At 44.5% G+C, this 25,657-nt stretch overlaps 1 protein-coding gene across 1 annotated transcript in view; it reads right to left on the bottom strand.

The window, feature by feature from the left end:
• abca2 (ATP-binding cassette, sub-family A (ABC1), member 2) overlaps positions 1-25,657 on the bottom strand; it is a gene marked incomplete in the record, with an annotated part of 105,889 nt that overhangs the window by 42,566 nt on the left and 37,666 nt on the right. The window contains 16 exon segments of the mRNA XM_014340285.2: positions 69-242; positions 488-684; positions 946-1,158; positions 1,478-1,658; positions 2,141-2,305; positions 2,395-2,599; positions 2,729-2,879; positions 5,278-5,468; positions 8,240-8,354; positions 8,599-8,701; positions 10,403-10,576; positions 11,355-11,451; positions 13,312-13,479; positions 13,633-13,761; positions 15,323-15,482; positions 18,155-18,525. Of these exon segments, the coding sequence (XP_014195771.1) occupies positions 69-242; positions 488-684; positions 946-1,158; positions 1,478-1,658; positions 2,141-2,305; positions 2,395-2,599; positions 2,729-2,879; positions 5,278-5,468; positions 8,240-8,354; positions 8,599-8,701; positions 10,403-10,576; positions 11,355-11,451; positions 13,312-13,479; positions 13,633-13,761; positions 15,323-15,482; positions 18,155-18,525 (2,794 nt within the window).

Raw genomic sequence — 25,657 nt, 5'->3', positions numbered from 1 at the left:
ACACACACACACACACACACACACACACACACACACACACACACACACACACACACACACACACACACCTCGGCCTTCGCTCTGCTTTTTGACCAGTGTCAGCTTGTATCCATCTCCATAAGTGCTCTTGAGAAAGAGTGGGGAGCCACAGCATTTGAGTTTCCCGTGTGAGATGATGGCAATGCGATCTCCCAGAAGGTCTGCTTCATCCATGTGGTGAGTAGACAGCAGAATTGTGCGGCCTAAGGCAGAGGAGCCACACACATATGTAGGAGGTGGTTTGGGTTACATTTACCAAGCAGGACATCAAAAAAAGGATAGAGCGTGCCTCTGCAACAATATTCTGAAAACTGAACACAGAGGACATTTTTTCCCACATGCATACAAGAAATATGCTCAGACTGAACAACACTTAAATATCTTTGGTGAGGATTGAATCCCTGGATTGATGTCATGTCACTCTGCACGATGCCTAGGAGTCACTCACCTTGTTTGTACTTGAGAATGAGATCCCAGATGGCTCGGCGGGCGTAGGGGTCCACCCCTGCGGTTGGTTCGTCTAGGATGACGGCCCTGGAACCACCAACAAAGGCAATGGCGACAGACAACTTTCTCTTCATCCCACCAGACAATGTCTGCACCAAGCTGTGACGCTTATTGGACAACTCCAGGTCAACAATCATCCTGGACACACACACAGAGAGAGTTATTGGTTGTCAGGGAGCACTGACACTGGTTGAGTGAAACATTAAACAAGTGAGGCAAGTTAAACCCTAATGAGTCCCAAACAACTAAACAGCATCAAGCTGTGACCTCAGTGCCTTTACATATGCACAGTTTGAATTTCCATAGGCTCTTTATCTTACAATACAAGGTGCCTCTGGACAACTGCTGCTGTAAGTTGGCGCTACATAAATAAAACTGAATTGAATAAAAGCAGCTGACTTGTCCATCTCCTTGCAGATGTCTTCTTCAGCCATGCCTTTGAGCCTGGAGTAGAACCACAGATGCTCCTCCACACTCAGCTTGTCAAACAGGACGTTGTGCTGCGGACACATCCCGAGGTTCTGTCGAATACGCTCCATCTCAGTGCGGATATCGTGGCCATAGATGGTGGCAGAGCCAGACGTGGGCGGGAACAACCCTGTCAGGATGGACCTATGAACATACAGTTTAGATTACAGGTCACAGTGATACATTAAACAGGATTTGTTGCTTAAATGTTGTTTGGTCCAATATATCTTTAAAAAATATCATATTTTTATTTTCTTCTTTTTTTGTTTGTTTGTGTGTAGCTGCAGCAGGCTGAACATTTAAGAACAGATCATGAATGTTTATATTTCATTATATATGAGTCTTATAAAACCTGCATGTCTCAGTGTGATCTACAAAACCATGCAAGAGTAAATCGTTGAGCTCTCCAGTGCCGGAGCTGCACAATAAAAACCATTACTACATGCTGCACACTGCCTCTCACATTGTAGTTGTCTTCCCAGCTCCATTGTGTCCCAAGAAGGAAACCACCTGGTTTTCATGCAGGTTGAGGCTCAGTTTGTTCAGGGCCAGTTTACTGCCTGTCTTGTACACCTTGGTCAGTTTGTCTATACACACCACCAGGGGAAGGTGGTTGGGCTCCTCCTCTATCCCGCGGATCTCCTCTGGAGTTGGAATGACAGTGAGAACAAAATCGGAATCATTTATAAAAATATCGATTTAAAAAGTGTTTTTCTCCGTCGTTAATTCCACTTCTTTTGTTAAAAGCACTAAGAGGAGAGGCAAATAACCACATGCCTGAAACAGGGAGAGGCCCTGTGGTTTCTGCATGGAGATTTGAACTCAGCACTATTATTTACTCGGGACAAATAAGGAAATAAAAGGGGCGTGGCTTCATGTCACTTTGAACTGAACTGTCTCGTGTGTCACATTGGAATCTGGAAATTCATAATCCTGCTCAAACATGCAAACTTGGAAAGGTTCCTGTGTAAGGAAATAATAATATTTAATATTTAATGATATTATGGATGGATAAATAATATTTATCCTTTTACTGAAGTTTAGGACGGTGTGTATTACAGTGTTTTTAAGCTGATTGACAGAATATGGGAATCTTGTCCTCGAGCACCATATTGTTGGTTTTTACCATTCCTCCGGTGGTCCATCGCACAAGCCTGATCCTCCTCCATCACACTGAGCCTGGCAGCTCCACCTCCGCACCAAGGCCAGTCCCAGGTCTCCACACGGCCACTGCCAGACCAGTAGGACCTCTGCAGTGGGAAGTACCATGGGCGCGGCAGCCCATACATTCCTAATGGAAAATTAGGGAAAATCGAATCAGCAGAAGATTCCTAAATAACGTTTGTTGGGAGAAAACCTGAGAGAGCAAGGATTTCACACCTGGATGCACAGCCTCTATGTACCAGGTCAGCACACCGTACACGCCAGCATCAATGATGAGCATCATCATGGAGAGACCGAGGTTAAAGTCATCGCCTTCTACAGGTGACTGGCTTATGGTCTGCCACTGAATGCCAACACCTGCTACCTCGTATAGAGCAAAATACTTGGAGCCAAGGCCAAAAGCTGTGGTAGACATCAGAGACTAAAAGAGAAGGAAACAATGTGGATTATCTGATTTCACAGAACAACAGATAAAGAACATTTTACCAACGCACCACAAATTCAAAGAGTTTTGATTGGTGAATAAGGAAAGAAATGTAAAATGCCTTACAGCAATGCATTTCTCGAAGGCAGTGATCTTGTCGTGAGCCACCTCTTCCCTAATGGCCACATACATATAGGGCACATAGCTGAGGAAATAGATGATTCCTCCGCAGGCAGAAGCCAGCTTAGCTTTGGAGTAGATTACTGACACCAGGAAACTGGGAAAAAAGTTACGCTTCATTTGTTTCAGGACATATTCCACAAGTTTTTACAAATACAATGAGATGTGCAGCAAAATCACTACATATAAAGACAAGGTTCACGATTTTTCAAAAATAATCATCACTCAATGCTCACTAACATTAAAACTCAAGACACCAGGTTTTCCATGTCTGGCAGAAACCTCCAGCACTGAACGAAAAAGTCCTGACCACAGGAGGCTGACTACAAACTCCTCTTACACTGACATACTGACAGCTTAGTATCCATCCATCCGTCCATGAATAACCATGTCTTAAGGACAGCAGCCTAACAACAGAAACCCAGACCTCAGGAATCTCAGGAAACACTGAGGGGATTATCGGGCCAATGGAGGGACATTTCTCCGGCGTGCCCTGAGCCTCCTCCAGGTAGGACTACATGCAAAAATGGCCCCAATCTATCTGTCAATCTTTTGTTTTCCATCACAGATGCCAAGATACTTCAATTCCTCCACTTGGGACAGCAACTCTTCCCTGGTGGGAACGCCACCTTTTTGCAAAAATCCAACTGGGAGCCCAGTCAGTCTACATGTAGTGCCAAAACACAACAACAGTCACCTCAAGGCGCCTTGTAAGGTAGACCCTACATACAAGGTCTTAAATAATCAGGCCCCATCTTATCTTAATGACCTTGTAGTACCATATCACCCTATTAGAGCACTTCGCTCTCGCTCTGCAGGCCTACTTGTTGTTCCTAGAGTATTTAAAAGTAGAATGGGAGGCAGAGCCTTCAGTTTTCAGGCCCCTCTTCTGTGGAACCAGCTTCCAGTTTGGATTCAGGAGACAGACACTATCTCTACTTTCAAGATCAGGCTTCAAACTTTCCTTTTTGCTAAAGCATATAGTTAGGGCTGGACCAGGTGACCCTGAATCCTCCCTTAGTTATGCTGCAATAGACGTAGGCTGCCGGGGATTCCCATGATGCATTGGGTGTTTCTTCTTAAGTCATCTTTCTCATTCCTCTCTGCATTTAGTTATTATTAATCTCTGTCTCGCTTCTATATCATGTCTTCATCCTGTCTTCCTCCCCTCATCCCCATCAAATAGCAGCAGATGTGAGTTCCTCCCTGAGCCTGGTTCTGCTGGAGGTTTCTTCCTGTTAATAGGGAGTTTTTCCTTCCCACCGTCGCCAAAGCACTTACTCACAGGGGCCATCTAACTGTTGGGATTTTCTGTGTTCTTTGTATTATTGTAGGGTCTGCCTTACAATATAAAGCACTTTGAGGCGACTGTTGTTGCCGTATAAATAAAACTGAATAGAAGATTTGGAGGGTGAAGGTCTCCAGTCCTAATCGGAGCGCTCAGAGCAGTGATCCCCAACAGGGAGCGTGGCCTCAGCAGAGCGCAGGAACAGCAAAGTACTGCACAGGACCCTCAAGCTCCCAGGCCTCTGGCAGAGGACCCGAGGATAAAGACTGCTCGCAGGAAGGATGGACATTTTATTTGGTATATGGTAATAAAGTTACTTCAGGTAATGAAGTACCTCCCTGGTAGAGTTTGCATGCATCTCATCCTGTCATTATGTCTGTAAACATGATGCCTCGATAAGTCCTGAATAGATTAAAATGAAACGTTAAATGGGTGGAGAGTTTATATTCACAGTCGTGTGTATTGTCAACAAATAGAAAATATCTAATTAATATTTAAATATCATTTCATGTCTGACCTCTTCTTCAAGGTCAACGAAACATTTAAATGTGTAATGAATGCTACACGTGTACTGTCCACATAAATAAATAATAAAATAGTATAAGTGGGTTTCCACAGGACAAATAACAAAAGCCTGCACATTCATGCACTGCAAACGTCTTAAAGTATTCTTTAAAAGAATAAAGTAAAAATAATAAATGCATATTATAATCTTATTCCCTGAAACCTAAAGAGTGAGCTGCCTTGGTGGAGGTTTGTGCTCAGAGTGCTTCTTGTAACTACTGAAAACACTGCCAGACTTACACATGTTAAAGTTCATTCACCCTCTTGTTTAAGTGAGAATGACCAGCGAGTATCGAATAAGATTTGATTGCAGATGGTAGGAAGGAAGTGCTTAATCTTATCAAACTGCTGTCAGAGGTAAAAATTTAATTATGCGTTCTCCACTGTACCGATAAATGCTAACTGACAATTTCCTAATTTTTTTCAATGAGTTTTATCTTTCTAGGCTTAAATGCACCATGCTTTACAAGTTATATTCACATAGCATTTCAATTCATAGTTTATCTCATGCACACCAGTAGATATATTGGAGGTCTGGGCAAAACTGACCTTTGACCCTGTGGTGAGAGTATCCCCTTCCTGTTCTGTACTAAACATTACCCGTGAAGCTGTGCACACTGAGGCATTGAGCCAGAAGTCTTACCAGAACATGATAGTAGCCACGGCATAGATGGTAAGGAACAGCCAGATGATGAAGGGATCGCTGTGGAGCAACACCCGGCCGTACTTTAAAATGGCCGTGAGAGCAGTGACAGAGATGGACAGCTGGACAAAGCCCGTGATGAACCACGCCACCCAGTGGACTGCATTGTTCAGACCCATCATCTTCATCACCTGAGACAGAGACACTATGGTTACTTGCAAGTATGCACAGTAGTGTGAAAAAGTCTTTGACTCTTATACAACACACTAAACACAAAATGCAGCTGCTAAATAAAAGTATTTATGAATAAGTGGACAAAACCCCAAAGCTACACGGCCCCTAAACCTGGTTGGGCCTCAGCAGCAACAGCTGCACTCAGGTGTTTGTGATAACTGGCAGTGAGCGTTTTACACTCTGTGGAGGAGAGGGTTGTCTTTGCAGAATTGTTGTAACTCAGCCACACTGGAGGGTTTTTGAGCATCTCAGTCTGACTCAGGTCAGGACTTTGAGCAGGTCAGAGTTGTGTTTCTTGGACTTGCTGCTGTGTTTTGGATCATTGTCCTGCTGAAGCGTGCTTCAGCTTGAGGTCACAAACAGATGGACAAACATTTTCCTTATTGGATGTTTTGGCAGAAATCCTGTTTCCGTTTACCACAGCAAGTCTTCATGTCCTGAGACAGAAAAACAGGGTTAACTCTGGTTGGTCGGCTCCTCCTGGGAGGGGTCACCACTATTCTGTGTTTCTGGCATTTGTGGTTCGCTGGAGTCCCACAACTGTAGAAACGGCTTTCTGACCTTTTCCACACTGAGACACTTTGTTCCGTCACTCATTGTTTCACACACATCCTTATTTTTAATGATAAATTCGGGAAATTTGTGAAAGTGAATTTTGTGAAGTAATGGGAGTGGTGTTATTTTTCTAGTGACCACTATAACCCACGTTTACCCACTCACACACACCTGCAGCACTTTGAGGTCTTTTAATGTAACACACACAGTTCAGGATAATGTCCAAGTGTCACTAAGCTGAAGTAAATTCTGGGTCATTCTCTACATATTCCCACTGGTGGCTTTTGGTTTTGGGCCCCGACTTATGCTGCAGGATTGTTTGCTTCACAACAAAGCAAATAAAGACATAAAGTCTTCTGTCTTTCATCATCATGATCAGTCTGCACAGAGCGTTTTTGGTTTTTTAATGTTGTTTTTTTGGTAAATGGCCTGTATTTGTATAGCACTTTACTTAGTCCCTAAGGACCCCAAAGCGCTTTACACATTCACACACTGGTGATGGCAGCTACATTGTAGCCACAGCCACCCTGGGGCGCACTGACAGAGGCGAGGCTGCCGGACACTGGCGCCACCGGGCCCTCTGACCACCACCAGTAGGGTGAAGTGTCTCGCCCAAGGACACAACGACCGAGACTGTCCGAGCCGGGGCTCGAACCGGCAACCTTCCGATTACAAGACGAACGCCCAACTCTTGAGCCACGATCGCCCCGTTTTTTTTGGTATCCATCCATCCATCCACCTTCATCCGCTTTATCCGAGGCCGGGTCGCGGGGGCAGCAGCCTAAGCAAAGAGGCCCAGACCTCCCTCTCCCCAGCCACCTCCTCCAGCTTATCCGGGGGAATACCAAGGCGTTCCCAGGCCAGCCGAGAGATATATTTTTTTGGTATTTTGTCTTTATTTGACACCAGTAGTGACGACAGACAGGTGAGCAGAGAGAGCCCAGGCTGCTGCCTTGTGTCATATGGTCGCCCACTGAGTTATACTGGTGCCCAGTATGTTTATCGTACACTGAGAGCTGTGAGCGAGTGTACGATAAACAGAAGTCAAAGATCAGACAGGGACGCCGTAAGCAGGAGGAAAGTGATGACGAGTCCCTGACTGCCGGGAGAAACAGCAGCTCGTCTTTTTTTTATTAACCTATCAGCGTAAGATTGAATAAAACTTCTCATGTTTCAAAAGTACTTAAGCAGTAAAAGTACTTTTACACTGTTTTATAAAATTTAATTCCATTCAACAAGTTAACATATAATATGTATTTGGTGTAAGGTATTAATCAATGTAAAAAAAACCATTATAATCTTATCATTAAAAATGTGAAAATGCAAAAAGTGGCACAAAATCAAGAAGTAAGTTTACTAAGCAGAACATGGACCCATGTTTGTGTTTTTAAGGCTGGCGTGGTCGCAGTATCAAAGTGGCCTGAGAGGAGGCAGCAAAGAGCAGCACTAAGGCTGCGCGCTGATGTACAGCGTGGAACAATGTTGCCATGGATTGTGGAGCAACCCTGCTTTTCAACACTAAAGGAAACATAAAGGAGCCACACAGCTGCACACATACTGGGAGCAGTTCACTGGTGACTCTTCGCAGCTGCTTGCTCGTGCACATTTATTCCACTGGTCTCGGTGAGAGGTAACAGGCAGGGTGAGCATCCTTGCATTCCCTCAGCTTGCTGCTTGTATGACGGGTTTCTACCAGAGGAGGAGAGAGTCGCTTCATCTTGGACCTGGTCAGGAAAGTTCGTCTACTTATCAGACTTCAGATCCCGGAGGAACCATGCAGTTATTGTCCTGGTTGCAGAACACTGGACCAGCTCTGGACCAGTGGGTGTGGACATGGAGACATGCGATCATGTCCCTCAGGTACATGAGTGCTTGGGCCCATCACTGAAATCACTGTCCATCACTGTCCAACTGTTGTGAGACACTGCTCCACATTACCAGCAATAAGCTGGACTTGCTTGGGGGGTGTTGACATGGTTGACATGCACGAAATGCTGCGAGCGATTCTATCACTGAGCCGTACTGCATGTTTTTTGTAAATACAAGCCCTATATTTCAAATGTTTGTTTAAAGTTTCAATCTTTGCTTTGGTTTAAAACTAATTGTTTGCTCCCATCCCCAACAATCTTTGAGCACGCTGTCGTGTGGACCAATCACACTAACAAACACTCACCTCTTTAAGCCTGTGCTCTTTCTCAGCTACAATATGCTGAATCATCATGGCCACTGAGTAAACCCAAGAGATCACCATACACAGAGGCATCATGTGCTCAATCACAAAGAGAAAACTGCAAAGACAACAGTAACACAGGGTATGAGCTGATGATCACAGTAACAGACAGATGTGCTGATGCAGGAATATATTCATCCAAACCGATCGTTGGTCACGTTTAAATGAACTTTTCAAACTGCTTAAGACATTCTGTTTACATGACTTTCTAATGGTAACGTGTCATTATTTTGTTTATTATTATCACACAAACAGAATCCCAGTAAATACAGTACAGGGCTACGTGTTAGTCCGTCCCTTACTCGTCTCTGGTGTAGCATGGATAAGGGAACATCTGAACGTAGTTGCCAGGCTCCACCACGTCATGCCCCACAAATGTGTTGATGATCGCTCTCTCTATCATGTCTGGAAAAGAGAATCGAGACAGGGTTCGTATTTCTCTCCAGCGTGCGTGTTACATATTTGTATATCAGCTGATGGTGACGGTTTGGGTAATAAAGGATGTTGTGAGTCAGACTGATTTACAAATTAATCACTTTAAAAAAATTAAGATTTTTCTTAATTCACATGATGAAATATACAATACAGTAAAATTATATAACCCTTATTTTATATTTATGCTTAAACATTTTTCATGGGAAACTCAGTGACAATATTCGACATAAATATGGAGAAAGAGTGAGCTAGAACATTATATATATAATAACAAAAAAACACCCAGCACGCCCCTGCGGGCGGTTTATCCTTCAAGCTCGGGTCCTCTACCAGAGGCCTGGGAGCTTGAGGGTCCTGCGCAGTATCTTAGCTGTTCCCAGGACTGCGCTCTTCTGGACAGAGATCTCCGATGTTATTCCCGGGATCTGCTGGAGCCACTCGCCTAGCTTGGGAGTCACCGCACCTAGTGCTCCGATTACCACGGGGACCACCGTTACCTTCACCCTCCACATCCTCTCGAGCTCTTCTCTGAGCCCTTGGTATTTCTCCAGCTTCTCGTGTTCCTTCTTCCTGATATTGCTGTCATTCGGAACCGCTACATCGATCACTACGGCCGTCTTCTTCTGTTTGTCTACCACCACTATGTCCGGTTGGTTAGCCACCACCATTTTGTCCGTCTGTATCTGGAAGTCCCACAGGATCTTAGCTCGGTCATTCTCCACCACCCTTGGGGGCATCTCCCATTTTGACCTCGGGACTTCCAGGTTATACTCGGCACAGATGTTCCTGTACACTATGCCGGCCACTTGGTTGTGGCGTTCCATGTATGCCTTGCCTGCTAGCATCTTGCACCCTGCTGTTATGTGCTGGATTGTCTCTGGGGCATTATATAATATATAAGTATATATATATATAATATATTATAATATATATATATATAATATATATATATATATATATATATATACCATATATAGATATATATTATATATATATAATATTTGCTGTCTCCTGCAGGCTTACACATCAGCACGTGACTTGTACTCAGTTATGAATGAGGGTGATAAACAGAGAGCACCTACAAGCTCATTCTTTAAACAGGCTGATGATGAACTGAAGTAGAAATATTCTAATAACTTAAAACAACTGTTTCCTTTTTATAATGATCCAACCCTGTCAGAGCCTGTGACCTCTCCTGGCTAAACAGCCTTACACTGCGTTGTCTTCAGACACATCTATCACTCTGATTTCATCATTCAATATTCTGTGTCAGTTGAGTGGCTTCCCTGCATTCAGCAACTAAATAAAATATGATTTGTAGTTAGAAAATGCTGCTGCTGCAGCGTTGTAAGCACGTTCCATCAATCCATCCCCTTCTGCTCATCCAGGTCAGGGTTACAGGGAGCTTGAAACCCATCCCAGCTGCCACAGGGCAAGAGGCAGGGTACATCCTGGACAGGGTGCCAATCTGACACAAGGCCAGGTAAGCACGTTACCTTTACTTCATAAAAACAAATGAAACTGCACTGATATCAGTGTGTCACCCCTTGGGTCCTGTGCATAAAACCGTTGATCTACATACTGTTCAAAAACCACACAAGACTGAGAATTCTCATTCCAACCAAATCAAACGGTCAGCACTGGGAAAGTAAGTGAATTTCAGTTCCTTACCTTGGATCCAAACAAAGCCATACAGGAAATAGAATTTCCCCCCAGTGTTGGGGCCAGGGCGCCAGTAGGCCCTCCTGATTTCATTGGTCTTCTCTGTTAAGCTGGAATTTTGTCTGATTTTGTACATAACATGTGGTGGAAGGGAGCCATCTTTATTAGTCTGGAAAATCACACCTGGGGAAAGAAAACATTAGAATGGTAAAGAAAATCTAATTTTGCATCAAAACTCTGATGTGGGCATTTAATATGCTTCATGTGATTATGAACGACTCTGAATAATATAGAAACAGAAACTTAAAACAGCTGCTCATCCCTGACAGGACTGTGAGGAATCCTGACTGATTGCTGGTTGATGGGTGAGCGCAGTGATATCCCCGCCTGTGATGTGAATGATGCAACCATGAGTAGTAACGCCCCTAAACGGCAATTAGGAAATCAAGTGGTAATGTCATGTGTATCCACCAGGGGGAGCAGTGTGGGGCACACTCATGTACATTTTGAGATCCTTCCCAGATGCCTTAACGCCCACTCACATCCTGGGCCTTTTGACCTCAGAAATCACACGATTGGGTGGGGCCAGGCTTCGCAGTGGGTCCACAATGGTGATTGTGACCTACACTCGTTTTCACACCTTGGCTCATGTGATTAGGTAGAGGATCATTAGGGGGTCAGCAACCCTCATAATGGACAACTCTCACTACGGCAAATAATCTGGGAGCGATTGGTTTTAGAACTGAAGAAGCTTCAGTGGAATGAGATATGCCCAAAGGGAGGTCAGCTGACTCCTGACCTCTAGCTGGAAGCAGTCTGAGGTCTGTGGGTACGCAAGTGACCTTTTTGCAAGCAAAGCACAAACAGGACATTGTGAAAATCTAGAGCATGTCCACCTCACTCCTGCAGTTTAAATGCATTAGATACTATGATTACAGTCGGACATGCAAAGGCGACTCACTGGCAAACACAGAAACGTTGTCCCGGTAAGCCTGATTCAGGGTGTAGTTGACAATGCTGTCTTCATCAGGAAAGCCCTTGAAGACATCAACACTGACCTGGAAACACAAGTAACAGACACACACCTGGGTTTGCCACTTATCTGCACTTTAATTTTAATAACTGTACAGTGCTCTGTTTTGGTAACTATTGTCCATGATGTAAATATGTGAAGATTGTGTGTTTCTGTTCTATGTCCTGTTCTGTTTGTATATGTGGGGGTTTTTGTTTTGTTTTTGCTGCTGTTACAACCACATTTCCCCTTGTGGGACAATTAAAGTAACTATTCTATTCTATTCTATTCTATTCTATTCTACTCTAATCGTGTTTCACTGCAGAAGGCTGTTGGTGTTTTAGCACCAGGATGAAACCATCATATGAGCTTATTAAAGTCTTTACATATTTACAGCACGCAGTAGGATCGTGTGCTGTTGTCTCTGTTGTCTCTACAAAGTCCAAAGACATTAAATAGAATGTAAAAACTTCTCAGTGTGATTTAATGCAATGACTTTGCATTTATCTGTGGATTCCTAATAACAATTTTAATAAAATATAAACACAAAGAGTCATCCATGACTGTTGTGACTGACACCAGAATCAAGCAAGCAAAAAAAAGTTAATTCACGTGAATATCACACCAGCGTACCAGTCGTGTTTTCATGTGTAATCCAAACATATGAAATACTGGTACGTGATTAAACACAAAAAGAAAGACGTAGCTAAAAGCTAGCAGTCACTTGTCTTATAATGACTTCACTCTGTAAGTAACATTAATAAAGAAAGATTATTTCTTTGTTGTTGTTGTTGTTGTTGTGAAGCAGATAAAAATGAATGAATATTGTTGTCATTATTATTGCAGCCCTGCATTCAGGTTCGGCTCGCAGGAGCAGCAGTCCTTGCAGAGAAGCCCAGACTTCCCCCACCCTGACCACCTCTTCCAGCTTAGCCAGGGGGACACTGCATTGGTCAACTGACAGATATAATCTCTCCAGCATATCCTGGGTATGACCTGGTGCCTCGTCCCAGTACGATATGCCTGAAACACCTCGGCTAGGAGGCATCAAGTAGGACTCCTTCTGATGTTGAGGAGCAGAGGCTTTACTCCAAGTCCCCCTCGGATGAACAAACATCTCACCTTATCTCTAAGGGAAGAACCCAGCCACCCTTTGAAAGAAACTAATTTCCACCACTTGTATCTGTGACCTCATGAACAAAACCCCAAGAGCCTCCATCACCTGCTATGGCTAGATAATGTGTCCATAAAACTATGAACAAAACTGGTGACCAAGGGCAGAACTGGCACGGTTCAACACTCACTGAGTCCTACTTATTGCCAACAATATGGTTCAAGCTCGCGCTGCATCCCCCTCCTGAGTCATGTGCCAGAATCACCTTGATGCTGACCAAAAGTCTTGTTTTATGTCCCCAAACTCCTCCCACACCCAAGTTTTTGCATCAGGAGTCCCATTGGCTAACGAAGCCAGGTAAGACTTTCTTCAACCTGATCACCTCCCATGTCCACCAGTTGGTTCTGGGATTATAGTATTTGGTCCAAACCTGTCCCAGCTCCATATTCATTCCCCGGGAGGCCCCTTCTTAAATCAGCTATTGTATTTTCCTTCTTAATGAGAACTCTTTTTCTCTTCTGAACTCGATATCCACACTATGCATAGTTATCCAGGATGCATAAGTGTTTTTATTTTTTTGCCTTTATTGGATAGCAATAGTAGAGATAGACAGAAAAGCGGAGCAAGAGGGGGAGGCAAGACATACATGGATCAGACTCAAACCTGGGCCGCTGCTTTCATGTGGTCATGTGGCTGAATTTATAGTACTGCTTTTTTATAAGGTCAAAACGAAGTTTTTGGAGTGATGCATTGTTTTATCTTTGTAAAATTTAAGATAAAAACTGTGCTGACCTTAGACATAAAGTGTGTCCAGCCACAGGCAGCATTGTCAATGGTGTCCAGCTGTTCTAGCAAGGTGGAGGTGTTGGGAAGACTGTAGTTTCCTTCCATCAGACTTTGCATTAGCTCAGTGTCTGTGCCATTTATCAACTCAGGGTGCTGCTGAAGATCTGAGAACAACTTGAGCAAAGAAAAACAAGATGAATGAAGCAGAAGCAGAGCACAATTAAAAGGCTCCTGACTCAAAATCTAATTCTAGGAAAAGATGGATGTAAATGTTCCAGCACAGACAGCACTGCAGCGTCATGTCAGTGGGCTCTTTTGTAAATGTACCTGCTGCAGCCACACCAGGTGCTTGTGGAACTGGCCCTCCTCCAGGAAACTCCTGAGCTGGGAGGAGATATTGAGCCACACCCGGGTGTAATGTGTCACATTCCCAACAAATGCAAATGTCTCATTGGCCTTTAAAGAAAAAAGTGAACACATTAGTTTTTCATTACAATCTGTATGAATCTGTATAAACAAATATATGTATATCTATAAATAAAATGTCTTCTATTATATTTCTTCTTCTTCCAATACAGTAACACAGTTCTTACAGTAGTGGAGGGCACCGTGGTCTTAAACATCCTAAATATATTTTCTCCCAGATCTGTGCTTGGACACAGCCCTGTCTCACTGGCCTTTTCAATTATGTTCTATGACGTCAAAGGAGCTTGCAAAGAAAAGCGTCTGGACTTCTTTAAGTTGCTTGAAGACGTTTCACCTCTCATCCAAGAAGCTTCTTCAGTTCTAAGGTCAAATGGTGGAGAGTCCCAGATATAAACCTAGTGGGAGTTTCCCCCCACAGAGGGACAAAAGGACCCCTGATGATCCTCTAATCGCCTGAGCCAAGGTGTGAAACTGGGTGTGGGTCCCAATCAGCCAGAGTTTCAGGTGTGTTCATTGTGAAACCTGGCCCCACCTTATCATGCGAATTCCTGAGGTCAGATGGCCCAGGATGTGAGTGGGCGTTAAGGCGTCTGGGAAAGGATCTCAAAACTGGATTATAGATGACAGAGAGTTGGTGTCGTAAGCCCCGCCTCTGTTCAAAGATGGTCGCTCACAGTGGACATAGATGCTTCTTTCACTCCTCTTTCAAACCATCTGTCCTCTCTGTCCAAAATGTGAACATTGGCGTCCTCGAAAGAGTGACCTTTGACCTTAAGATGCAGATGGACAGCTGAGGTGGCTCTTCTGTGTTGTGCCATGCGCTTGTGAAGTGGCTGTTTGGTCATCTGACCTCAGGACATCACATGATAAGGTGGGGCCAGGTTTCACAATGAGCTCACCCGAAACTCTGGCTGATTGGGACCCACACCCAGTTTCACACCTTGGCTCAGGTGATTAGAGGATCATCAGGGGTCCTTTGTCCCTCTGTGGGGGGAAACTCCCACTAGGTTTATATCTGGGACTCTCCACCATTTGACCTTAGAACTGAAGAAGCTTCTCGGATGAGAGGTGAAACTCTTCAAGTAACTTAAAGAAGTCCAGACGCTTTTCTTTGCAAGCTCCTTTGACTACGACGACCTGGATGACTGAGAACCTTCACAGACATATGTTCTATGACAGGTGGACTCCAATCAAATTCTAAAAGCATTTCACAGACAACAGAGCACAGTCATATCCAAGTGCGTGATTAATAGTATGAATGCAAAATATCAGCCTTTTTTTCAACAATTCTAAAACAAGTGAATGGAAACATCTTTTGCTTTGTCATTATGGAGTGTTGCATAGATCATGTTGCACCAACACATTTAAAATGTTCTGAATGAACATTGTATCAGGTTAGGGTTAAAAATTAGATGGTGGTGATCTACATAATACTCATTCAGTCCGTTCTGCCTCCCAGTGTTTTGGAAGAAAACACACTAATAGCTTGGACAGAGTATTTTTGCTGGTTATGACAAAAGCTTTGTTCATACTTGATTGATAATGCAAATCTTTTTGTACATATACACGAAAGACAGTGCTGTTTACATGCCTTCTGAATCACTTTGTCCACCTGGGAGCCAATAGGAGAGTAGAGGATCTTGGGATTTGTAGTCATCAAGTGAACCAGTAGGCCCAAATTCCTTTGTTCTTTGCTGGTGAATCCCAGAGAGCTCATGTTTCCCTGCTTCAAAGCCTCCGGTTCAATTATCCTGCAACAAGATCTATGGTTAAGAGCACAGACTGTACTGCTAAGTAACATCCATCCATTTTCTTCCGCTTATCGGCAGGGTCGCGGGGGCAGCAGCCTATGCAGAGAAGCCAAGACCTCCCTCTCCTCCACCACCTCCTCCCGCTTGTCTGGGGGAACACCAAGGCATTCCCAGCTAGCTGAGAGATATAATCTCTCCAGCACGTCCTGGGTCTGCCCCAGGGCATCATCCCAATGGGACATGCCCGGAACACCTCACCCAGGAGGCGTCCAGGCAGCGTCCTTGTCAGATGCCCGAACCACCTCAACTGACTCCTGTCGATGCAGAGGAGCTGCTCTACTCTGAGTCCCTCCCCGATGGCTGAACTGGATGCGTGCCTCATCTGATTCCCACTGCTTCACACTCGGCTGCAAACCGTTCCACTGCGAGCTGGAGGCCATCACATCATCCGTGAAAAGCAGAGATGAAATTCTGAGACCAATCAAGTGAAGCCTTCCACCACTTGGCTGCGCCTAGAAATTCTGTCCACAAAAATTATGAACAGAATCGGTGACAAAGGGCAGCCCTGGCGGAGCCCATCACCCACCAGGAACGAGTCCGACTTATTGTCGGTTATGTTGGACCAAGCTCTCGCAACGGTTGTATAAGGATCGAATGGCCCGTAGCAATGGGCCAGACACCCCATATTCTCAGAGCACCTCCAACAGGACAGTCCGAGGGACACGGCCGAATGCCTTCCCCAAGTCCATGAAACACATGTAGACTGGTTGGGCAAACTCCCATGCACCCTCAAGTATCCTTGAGAGGATAAAGAGCTGGTCCAGTGTTCCACGACCAGGACGAAAACCGCATTGTTCCTCCTGTATCCGAGGTTCGACTAACGGACAGACTCTCCTTTCCAGCACCCTGGCATAGACTTTCCCAGGGAGGCTGAGGAGTGTGATTCCCCAGTAGTGGGGAATCACAGTAGTAGTTCGATCCCCTTCTTTGAAGATGGAAACCACCACCAGGTCTGCCGATCCAGAGCTACCACCTCTGATCTCCATGGAACATTGTAGAGGCGTGTCGACCAAGACAGCCCTACTATAACTAACAGCACTTTGTAATTTGATCTGTATCTTCTAGGTTATACACTACAGGTAAAAAGTTTGGACACACCTACTCATTTAATGCTTTTTCTTTATTTTTACTACCCTTCCTACATTGTAGATACAAACTGAAGACATCAAATAGATGAAGCCAGATATATGGAAGCAAAGAAAAAATGATAAATAACTCTAAATATGTTTATATTTTAGATTCCACCATTTGTCTTGCTGACAGCGCTGCAAACCCTCGGCCTTCTCTCAGTGAGCTTCATGATGTAGTCACCTCACAGGTGTGCCTGTCAGGGTCCATTTGTTCATTTATTGCCTTCTTAATGCCACTGGGACCATCAGTTGTTTTGTGCAGAAGTCAGGTTGGGACACAGCTGACAGCGCTATTTGACAACTGTTAGAATTCACATTATGGCAAGAACCAATCAGCTGAGTAAAGAGAAACAACAGCCCATCATTGCTTTAAGGACTGAAAGTCAGTCAGTCAAAAAGTTGCAAAAATCATCAAGCGCTACGATGAAACTGGCTCACATGAGGACTGCTGCAGGAAAGGAAGACCAAGAGTCCCTCTGCTGCTGAGGATACTTTCAGCCCAGATAAATGCCACAGTGCAAAGCAGTAATCAAAGCAAAGGTTGGCTATTTGGAAGAATCTAAAATATAAAGCATGTTTTGAGATATTTCACACTTTTTTTGTTTACTACATAAAGAACGGTATGCCGATAAAGTGCATGGACAGCAGAGTGGTTTGAAAATAATTCCATTTTTTTATTATCATAGTATTTTGTGGTTTTAGCAATAATTACTTTGATTTACAACAATTATATCAGTTAGAGGTGGGGCAGCTGTAGCTCAGGAGATCCAGCAGGTCATCTACTAATGGGAAGGTTGGTGGTTTGATCCCTGGCTTCTCCAGTCTGCATGTTAAATATCTTTGGGCAAGATACTAACCCCAAGGTGCTCTCCAATGCATCCATCAGAGTATGAGTGTGTGTGAATGTTAGAAAGTGTTTAACCAGAAAAAAACTGAAAAAAGTGCTTGTATGAATGTGAGAATGTATAAAGACTTTGAGCGCTCAGAAAAAGTCGAAAAGCGCTATATAAGAACCAGTCCATTTATCCTTTTAGAGCTCAGTTCATTTAATTCCACACAGTTGACTGTCTACAAGTCCTAGAAGTAATCCTCTTATTTCACTTTCACAAACAGTTAATTGACATTCTTGCTGATGTTGATATCCAGGTATTTTGGTATTTTAATTTCTTCCCATTTAAGCTGTTAACAATCTCTCTGTTCTCGTATTCTTGATGTGATTGGTATTTAATTTATGTGCTAGAACTTTATTATGTTGAGAAGCTGAGGAGGAGCTTTCTCATTGCATATGCTTTGTACTCTAACCATTGTTCATATAAAGATAAAACCTGTGGCTGCTTCTGTTTCTCTTCGGTTGGGTAGCTTTTTTGTAAAAAGGAGTAGTCTAAACACGTGGGCACTTCTTTAAATGTATGTTCATATTATTTAAAACAACATGACAAAAGCATTCCTCATACAATTAAAGACAGTTTTTGTCATACCCACCTGTTATTCCCACACAGAATGGGCTGCAGTCCAGCCCATAACTGTACAAATGCTGAAAACTGAGAATGAGGATTCTCCGTTTCCTTCTTCCCTTTCCCACTTCCTGCTCCTCCACCTTCCTCTCCTCCTTCATCACCCTCTACGGGAATGTCAGTTGTGTTGGGGCCCCATGTGGTGGCATTGAGAGGCCATGTTGTGTTTGCTGGCGATGCTGGAGTTCGACCAGCACAGGCCCCTTTGGGCAGCAGGCGAGCCAGACTAGAAAGCAGGTCCACATCCTTCAGAAGCCTCTCTACATCAGCCAGTTCCTTCAACAGAGCCCCAACGTTAGACTGAGACAGAAGAGCCGAAGAGCTGGGCTGCAGGTGAAGCTGGATGGGAAGAAAGGAGGAAATGGGCAAATTACATGATGGCTACAGCAGACATATGAAAAAGGACCCTGTTTTCAAATGTCAGTGCACATTTTTACTCAAACTAAAGACTGAAGCTCCCTGAAAACACAACTGCAATCTGCTCCAGACCCCCTGCTGATGTAGATGAATAACTGAATTCATGAATTTAATCCTCCCTGTGCTGTCACTATACCTGAACTGAAAACATTTTGAAAGTTTCACATCAGTTGGTGGTTCGGCAGGAGGTGAAAGAGCATAAGGGTGGCGATGCAGATTTTATGCAGTTGGGTTGATGCCATGTGATCTAACCAGAAATGCTGTTATGTGACCAATCAATGTTTGGATTATGAGTGTGGAGCCAGAGATGCCGAAGAACTAGAGGTGCAAGAGGTGCTTCAAACAGATGAACTGTCCAACATCTTTACCAGAAAGAGTGACAGAGTCTTACAGAGCTGTCTGCAGCTTCTCTCCTTCCCTTATCCCTCCAAAATCCCCTTAAAGACTATTGTCGTGTCCAAATTCATGGGGGCTGCATTCTCCTGAGGCCGCATTTGTAGACCGATTACGTCACAGCGACGCGCCGAAGGCTGTCCAAATTCGTAGACCCCTCCGAATGCAGCCGACAAATGCGTGCTCCTTTTTCCGAATTTGAAGGATGGGTCGGGTGTGTCCTTCGTGGCCCACCATATCCCAGAATTCATAGCGCGGCCCAGCCAAACTCCAGTTTCCGAGCTAATGGCGGCCGCTACTAAGTTTTAAAATTACTCTTATACTAATCTTTCTGGGTCACAAAATAAACTTTTAACATATTTTCAGGCGAGAAAGTAGCTGTGTAAACATCAAATATCTGCTCGGTTTATCAAGATATCGCATCTTTGCTAAAGTGCTTCGACGTTTTCGGAGACGTCTGCTACCCACCAGCTCGATAGCTAGCCGGGAGCTCGAGGGTTACTGATGCGGCCGAGAATGGCACAACTCCCGGCACATCATTTTCAGATCACCGCGGACTTTCGCTGCTCGGGTTAAACGTTGTCAGCCGGCCGGGGTTAAAAGAGAGACGCCACCCACCTGAGCTCCGAAACTCTGCCGACGTCAGTCTCCGCCTGATTCAGCAACCGTGAGTGATTATCCCTTCAATCCTTTTTCTCTTCCCGGCTCCGCTCGCTCTCTGTCGGTAACGACCGTTCCGAAGCCACGCTTCGTGCACTGATCGTTACTAGAATAACTGCGTGCCTGCTCCAAACCCACCGCTAGCCTTCGCCGCGCTTGGGTCTAGCCAGCACGCCACACGGGCACGCCGAATTACTGTGTGTAACCCGCCCGGCCGTGACAAACGTAATATATAAGTCACTTAGACAACCTAAAAATGTTATTGTTGGGCTTTTTTCAGTGTTTTGTTTGTTCGTGAGTAAATCGGTTTGGCTGAGATTAAAGTTATTAGATTAGATAAAATAAAACTTTATTAATCCCCCGGGTGGGTTCCTCCTTGGTTTTTACACAGCTGACTAAACGTCAAACAGAAAACTGATTAAACAGAAGTGTGAGATGGCCGAGAGTTTACTCCAGTGTCCTGTTATATTTTAGACAGCAAGGAGCAGACGGCTGAGTTTATTAAACTCCACCGAGACAGCGGTGACGCTAATCAGAAGGCTAGACCGTCCAATTTCACGGCCGTTTACTTCCGGCCTACCCGATCTTCTGAGGACCCGGCCCACGTAGACCGCGAAGGCCGGGTCCTCAGGAGGATGCAGCCCATGAATTTGGACACGACCTATGTCTACTCCCAAATCACCAAAAATCATGAAAAAATGATTTAAACATAAAGAAATCACAAAGAAAGAACAATACAGCATCCACGACTGCACCAAAGAGTAAAACAGTCAAATCTGGATTAATATTTGGTCTCCCGTTGAATCCCTGTTAGTACATAAATTAACAATTGATCAATAAACTGATTTAGTCTGCCTCACAGAAACCTGGTTTCAACATAATGTTAATTTAATGAATGAATGTCCCTCAGTCATAGTAATCATCAGAATCCTCGAAGTACAGGCCAAAAGAGGGTTTGGCATCAATCGTCCACTCAAGCTTATTAACCAAAGACCCAGACAGACTTTTAATTCATTGGAAAGCCTGATGGTTAGCCTCGTCCACCCCAGCTGTAAAACTCAGAATCCAGTCTTATTTATTATCATCTATTGTCCACCTGGGCCTTACACAGAGTTTCTGTCTGATTTCTGGGACTTTTTATCTGACTTAGTGCTCAGCTCAGATAAAATAATTATTGTGGGTGATTTTAACATCCATTCACTAGCTGGGCCCACATCCTCATTTTAGGATTGGCAGCGTTTTAGTAGGTAAAGGTGGGGAGAGAGAAGGAGAAGAGGACAAAGACGATCGCATGGAGAGCGAACGTTGCTCCGTGGTGTGGAGAGGATGAGCTCGGACAATTCGGAAGGAATGGCAGGAGAAGAGATCAAAGGAAGTTGCAAACAACGGAAATCTTAATGGATGAATGAGGGGAACCCTCGATCGGGTAGCGACGTGGCTCAACTTTGAGCTGAAGCTCTGACAGAGAAGAATGCTGGATTTGAGATTTGAGGTAGGGCTCGGCGCCTCAAAAAGCTTGTCTTTGAGTAGAAGATGGAGAGGGGGTGCTTAGCTGGTTAATTACTTCAGATAAGGTAGCAATAACGCCTCAGCTGATTTCTGAATTAACAGAAGTGACAGCACCAGCTTGGGGAGAGTTGATGAATTGAAAGACTGGAGGAAAATAATCTCTGCTATAATAACGTCAAAATCGTCCGAGAGCAGAGTGCAAGTCCACTGGACTTCATGGGAGATGATAAGTCGTTCAGACGCAGTCAGAACTGTGAGTCGACTTAGAGAGCGGTCTCAAATGATTGTGTCGAGGGTGGATGCCTGATGATGCTGGTGAAAGCACATGAGAAGTGAAGGCACGCTATGAAGAATTATGCGCATGACGCAGTTTGGATGTCTTAAAAGGAGCGATAGAGGACAGAACCTGCCATCTCGGTGCCACGAAGGTTCACCTTTGTTTTGCAAAGGCAGGAAAGATGGCAGCGAAACTGGTATCTCGGTGCCGGAGGCATGCTGTTGCATTTGCGAATGAGGGATAAAGAGAGAACCTGTCATCTTAGTGCCAGAGGGGTTTTACTGCTGCTTTGGAATAACGGATGCTGAGAAACTAGCAACGTGGTGGAAGAAGATTGCTGCTGCGATTACGAATGATGGATATAGAAGGAACCACCTAGAAGGATTCTCTTCTGCTTTAGCCCTGATGGATGGACAGGAACTGGCAACTCAGGGGTAAGAAGCTTGTCACTGCGGTTTGCACATGGCAGATATAGCAAGACCCTGACACCACTGTGCTAGAAGGGTTTGCTGCTGCTTGCAATGATAGAAGTGGAGAAACTGGCAGTTCGGTAGTAGGGACGCTAGATGCTGCATGCAAATGGGGGATGAAGGAAAACCTGGCATCCCGGTGCCTTTTTATTTATTTGTCTATGCAGACAACTGCCAACTGCCGAAGCTGCTGCTGCTTTCACGAATGAGGGATAAAGGAACCTGGCTGGTGCCGACGTTTGCTACGGAGTTTAGCCAAGGATGGAAGAGGCTGGGAACCTGGCAACTCAGTGCCGAAGTATGCTGCATTTGCTATGGAGGGAAGGAGTACTGGCAACTCTGTGCCCTTTTATTTTTTTCCTTAACTATGCAAACTGGCAACCCGATGGTCGAAAAGCTTGCTGCTGCTTTTGCGAATGAAGGAGAAAGGTACCTGGCAACCTGGTGCCGAGGTTAGGTGGAGAATTTGCAAGGGGGGGTTTGCTGAGCACCTGGCAATTCGGTGCCAGCGTTTGCTGCAGAGTTTAGCCGAGGAGGGATGGATGGGTGGCTGAGAACCTGGCAACTCGGTGCCGACGTTTGCTGCAGAGTTTGTTTTTTTGTTTTGTGTTTCGTCTTTCCTGAGAAACTGGCAGTTCGGTGGTAGGGAGCTTGCTGCTGCGTTTGCGAATGGAGGATAGGGTTATGCATAAGCATTTAGCGTAAGGAGGGATGGAAACACCACGATGATGGAGAACAGTAGAGTATGGAGCTAGCGACAGATTTCCAGCTTGCATTAAATGGTGTTAGTAGGATGGAGAACAGAGCTGAACTTCTCCCTGCTACCTGGCGCTGGCCGGTGGGTGGAGCTACGAAGTACGCTGTAGCTTTTGCTGTTAGAGCTGCGATTTGTTTGGAAGCGTGGGTTTGGCGCTGACGGCTAACTCGCCCGGGCTGTGACCCGTTTCGGAGCAACGTGAGAGGAGTTGTGAGTTCTGCTGCCGGGCGGCCGGAGTTACTTCATGACTGGATTTAGCGAAGATAAACCGACTGGATGGATGGACGTAGAGAAAACTGCTAGAAGGTTGTCAGGATTCGGTTTTTTGGAAGCGCCGCTGTGACGTTTGGTGTGTTTCTGGGATTGCCGGATGAAAAGCGATGGATGCAGAGCTTGAGTAGTTGTTCGTCTGACGCGCTGACGGTCGAGATGGTGATTGTAAAACTACGTTACTCCTGAGAGATGAGCTGTGTTTAAAGGTATTTGCCGAGAATGGACCCTGTTTGCACGTAAACGAGAATGAACAGTTTGCAGAACTGGGGGGAACCTATATAGATGACAACCGGAAGGAGCATGTTTGGAGGTGTGGTCCCGCTCCTGAAAATCCGATACATAATCCCCAATGTAATGACAGCCTCAACATGGCATTTAATATGTTCTTAGATTCTATTGGCTTCTCTGAAAATGTAAAAGAACCCACCCACCACTTTAATCACAATAGAGATCTGGTTCAAATTCAAATTCAAATTTTATTTGTCACGTACACAGTCATACACAGTACGATATGTAGTGAAATGCTTGGACAACTGCTCGTGACCTAAAGAAAACAAAAAAGGAAAAGGCTATGAATAAGATAGGAAATAAATATGAAAAATTAAAAAGGGTAAATTTAACTAAGAAGGAATAAAATATAAATTAAGGTTAAAAATGAAATAACTGTACAACACAAATTAGAATGAAGGGTAAATTTAACTGGGAAGAATAAGATAAAATATATAAATTAAAGTTGAAAATAAAATAACTGTACAACAAAATACACAATATAGAACTATATAAGAATGTTACGGAGCCACTCCTTTGTTGCCCGGGCGGTGTGTTTTGGATCATTGTCATGTTGGAAGACCCAGCCTCGTTTCATCTTCAAAGTTCTCACTGATGGAAGGAGGTTTTGGCTCAAATCTCACGATACATGGCCCCATTCATTCTGTCCTTAACACGGATCAGTCGTCCTGTCCCCTTGGCAGAAAAACAGCCCCATAGCATGATGTTTCCACCCCCATGCTTCACAGTAGGTATGGTGTTCTTGGGATGCAACTCAGTATTCTTCTTCCTCCAAACACGACGAGTTGAGTTTATACCAAAAAGTTCTACTTTGGTTTCATCTGACCACATGACATTCTCCCAATCCTCTGCTGTATCATCCATGTGCTCTCTGGCAAACTTCAGACGGGCCTGGACATGCACTGGCTTCAGCAGCGGAACACGTCTGGCACTGCGGGATTTGATTCCCTGCCGTTGTAGTGTGTTACTGATGGTGACCTTTGTTACTTTGGTCCCAGCTCTCTGCAGGTCATTCACCAGGTCCCCCCGTGTGGTTCTGGGATCTTTGCTCACCGTTCTCATGATCATTTTGACCCCACGGGATGAGATCTTGCGTGGAGCCCCAGATCGAGGGAGATTATCAGTGGTCTTGTATGTCTTCCATTTTCTGATGATTGCTCCCACAGTTGATTTTTTCACACCAAGCTGCTTGCCTATTGTAGATTCACTCTTCCCAGTCTGGTGCAGGTCTACAATACTTTTCCTGGTGTCCTTCGAAAGCTCTTTGGTCTTGGCCATGGCGGAGTTTGGAGTCTGACTGTTTGAGGCTGTGGACAGGTGTCTTTTATACAGATGATGAGTTCAAACAGGTGCCATTCATACAGGTAACGAGTGGGGGACAGAAAAGCTTCTTACAGAAGACGTTACAGGTCTGTGAGAGCCAGAGATTTTCCTTGTTTGAGGTGACCAAATACTTATTTTCCACCCTGATTTACGAATAAATTCTTTACAAATCCTACCATGTGGATTCATGGATTTTTTTTTCACATTCTGTCTCTCACAGTTGAAGTGTACCTCTGGTGCAAATTACTGACCTCTGTCATCATTTTAGGTGGGGGAACTTGCACAATCGGTGGCTGACTAAATACTTTTTTGCCCCACTGTATATCTTGGCCGGAACCCACATGACACAATGTATTCCACTGTGAAGAACGAAGCCTTGGCCATTAAGTGGGCACTGGAGAAACTCCAATATTATTTGTGTAGATGGGAATTTGATCTGGAAACTGACCACCAAGCAGCCACTTGGATCAATTCGAACAGAATTACAACAGCTGCCTGTTACAATGGTAACTCTCACGTCAGCCTTTTAGGTTCACCATCAGCAAGTGTAATATAGTGGCAGATTACCTCTTACCAAGATTACCAATCTTGACATAATGAGGCCAGGAAGGGGACGACTTTGACTGTAGACATGGATGTGGGCTTGCACACAGGCATCCAGATATTCCACACACATGTGGATGGATGTCTCAAGGCCAAACAGTCAAACAAAAGGGAAGGGTGACCACTGACTTCACTATTTAGCAGCACAGGTGCAGTCAGCATATATTCTCGATTACCTCTCACTAAAATCATTGTGCGCAGTCTCCCCGCTGTCTTCAATGCCGGATGGGTAAGACGAGGCTTGGATCTCCTGGTATTAACCAGTGGGTTTGCGAACACTTGGGGTCACGTGAGCTGCATTATTCTGGGTTTATTTTTTTCCTTATAACGAGCCTGTTTAAGTTGCCTGTTGCTCATATGGATAACGAGAGATCTTCTGGTGACAATGATAACAATCTGTCAAATGATTAATGAACTCACCTCAACCATAGAGAGAAGATGAAGAAACTACACTGAACCAGGTGCAGGAGCTTTTAGTAGTTAAACAGAGAAACTGACCAA

Source organism: Haplochromis burtoni, unplaced genomic scaffold, assembly GCF_018398535.1.
Source record: "Haplochromis burtoni strain Fernald_Lab_line unplaced genomic scaffold, NCSU_Asbu1 Contig_341, whole genome shotgun sequence".
Taxonomy (NCBI): Eukaryota; Metazoa; Chordata; class Actinopteri; order Cichliformes; family Cichlidae; genus Haplochromis; species Haplochromis burtoni.
This window is presented reverse-complemented; position numbering and strand designations above follow the sequence as displayed.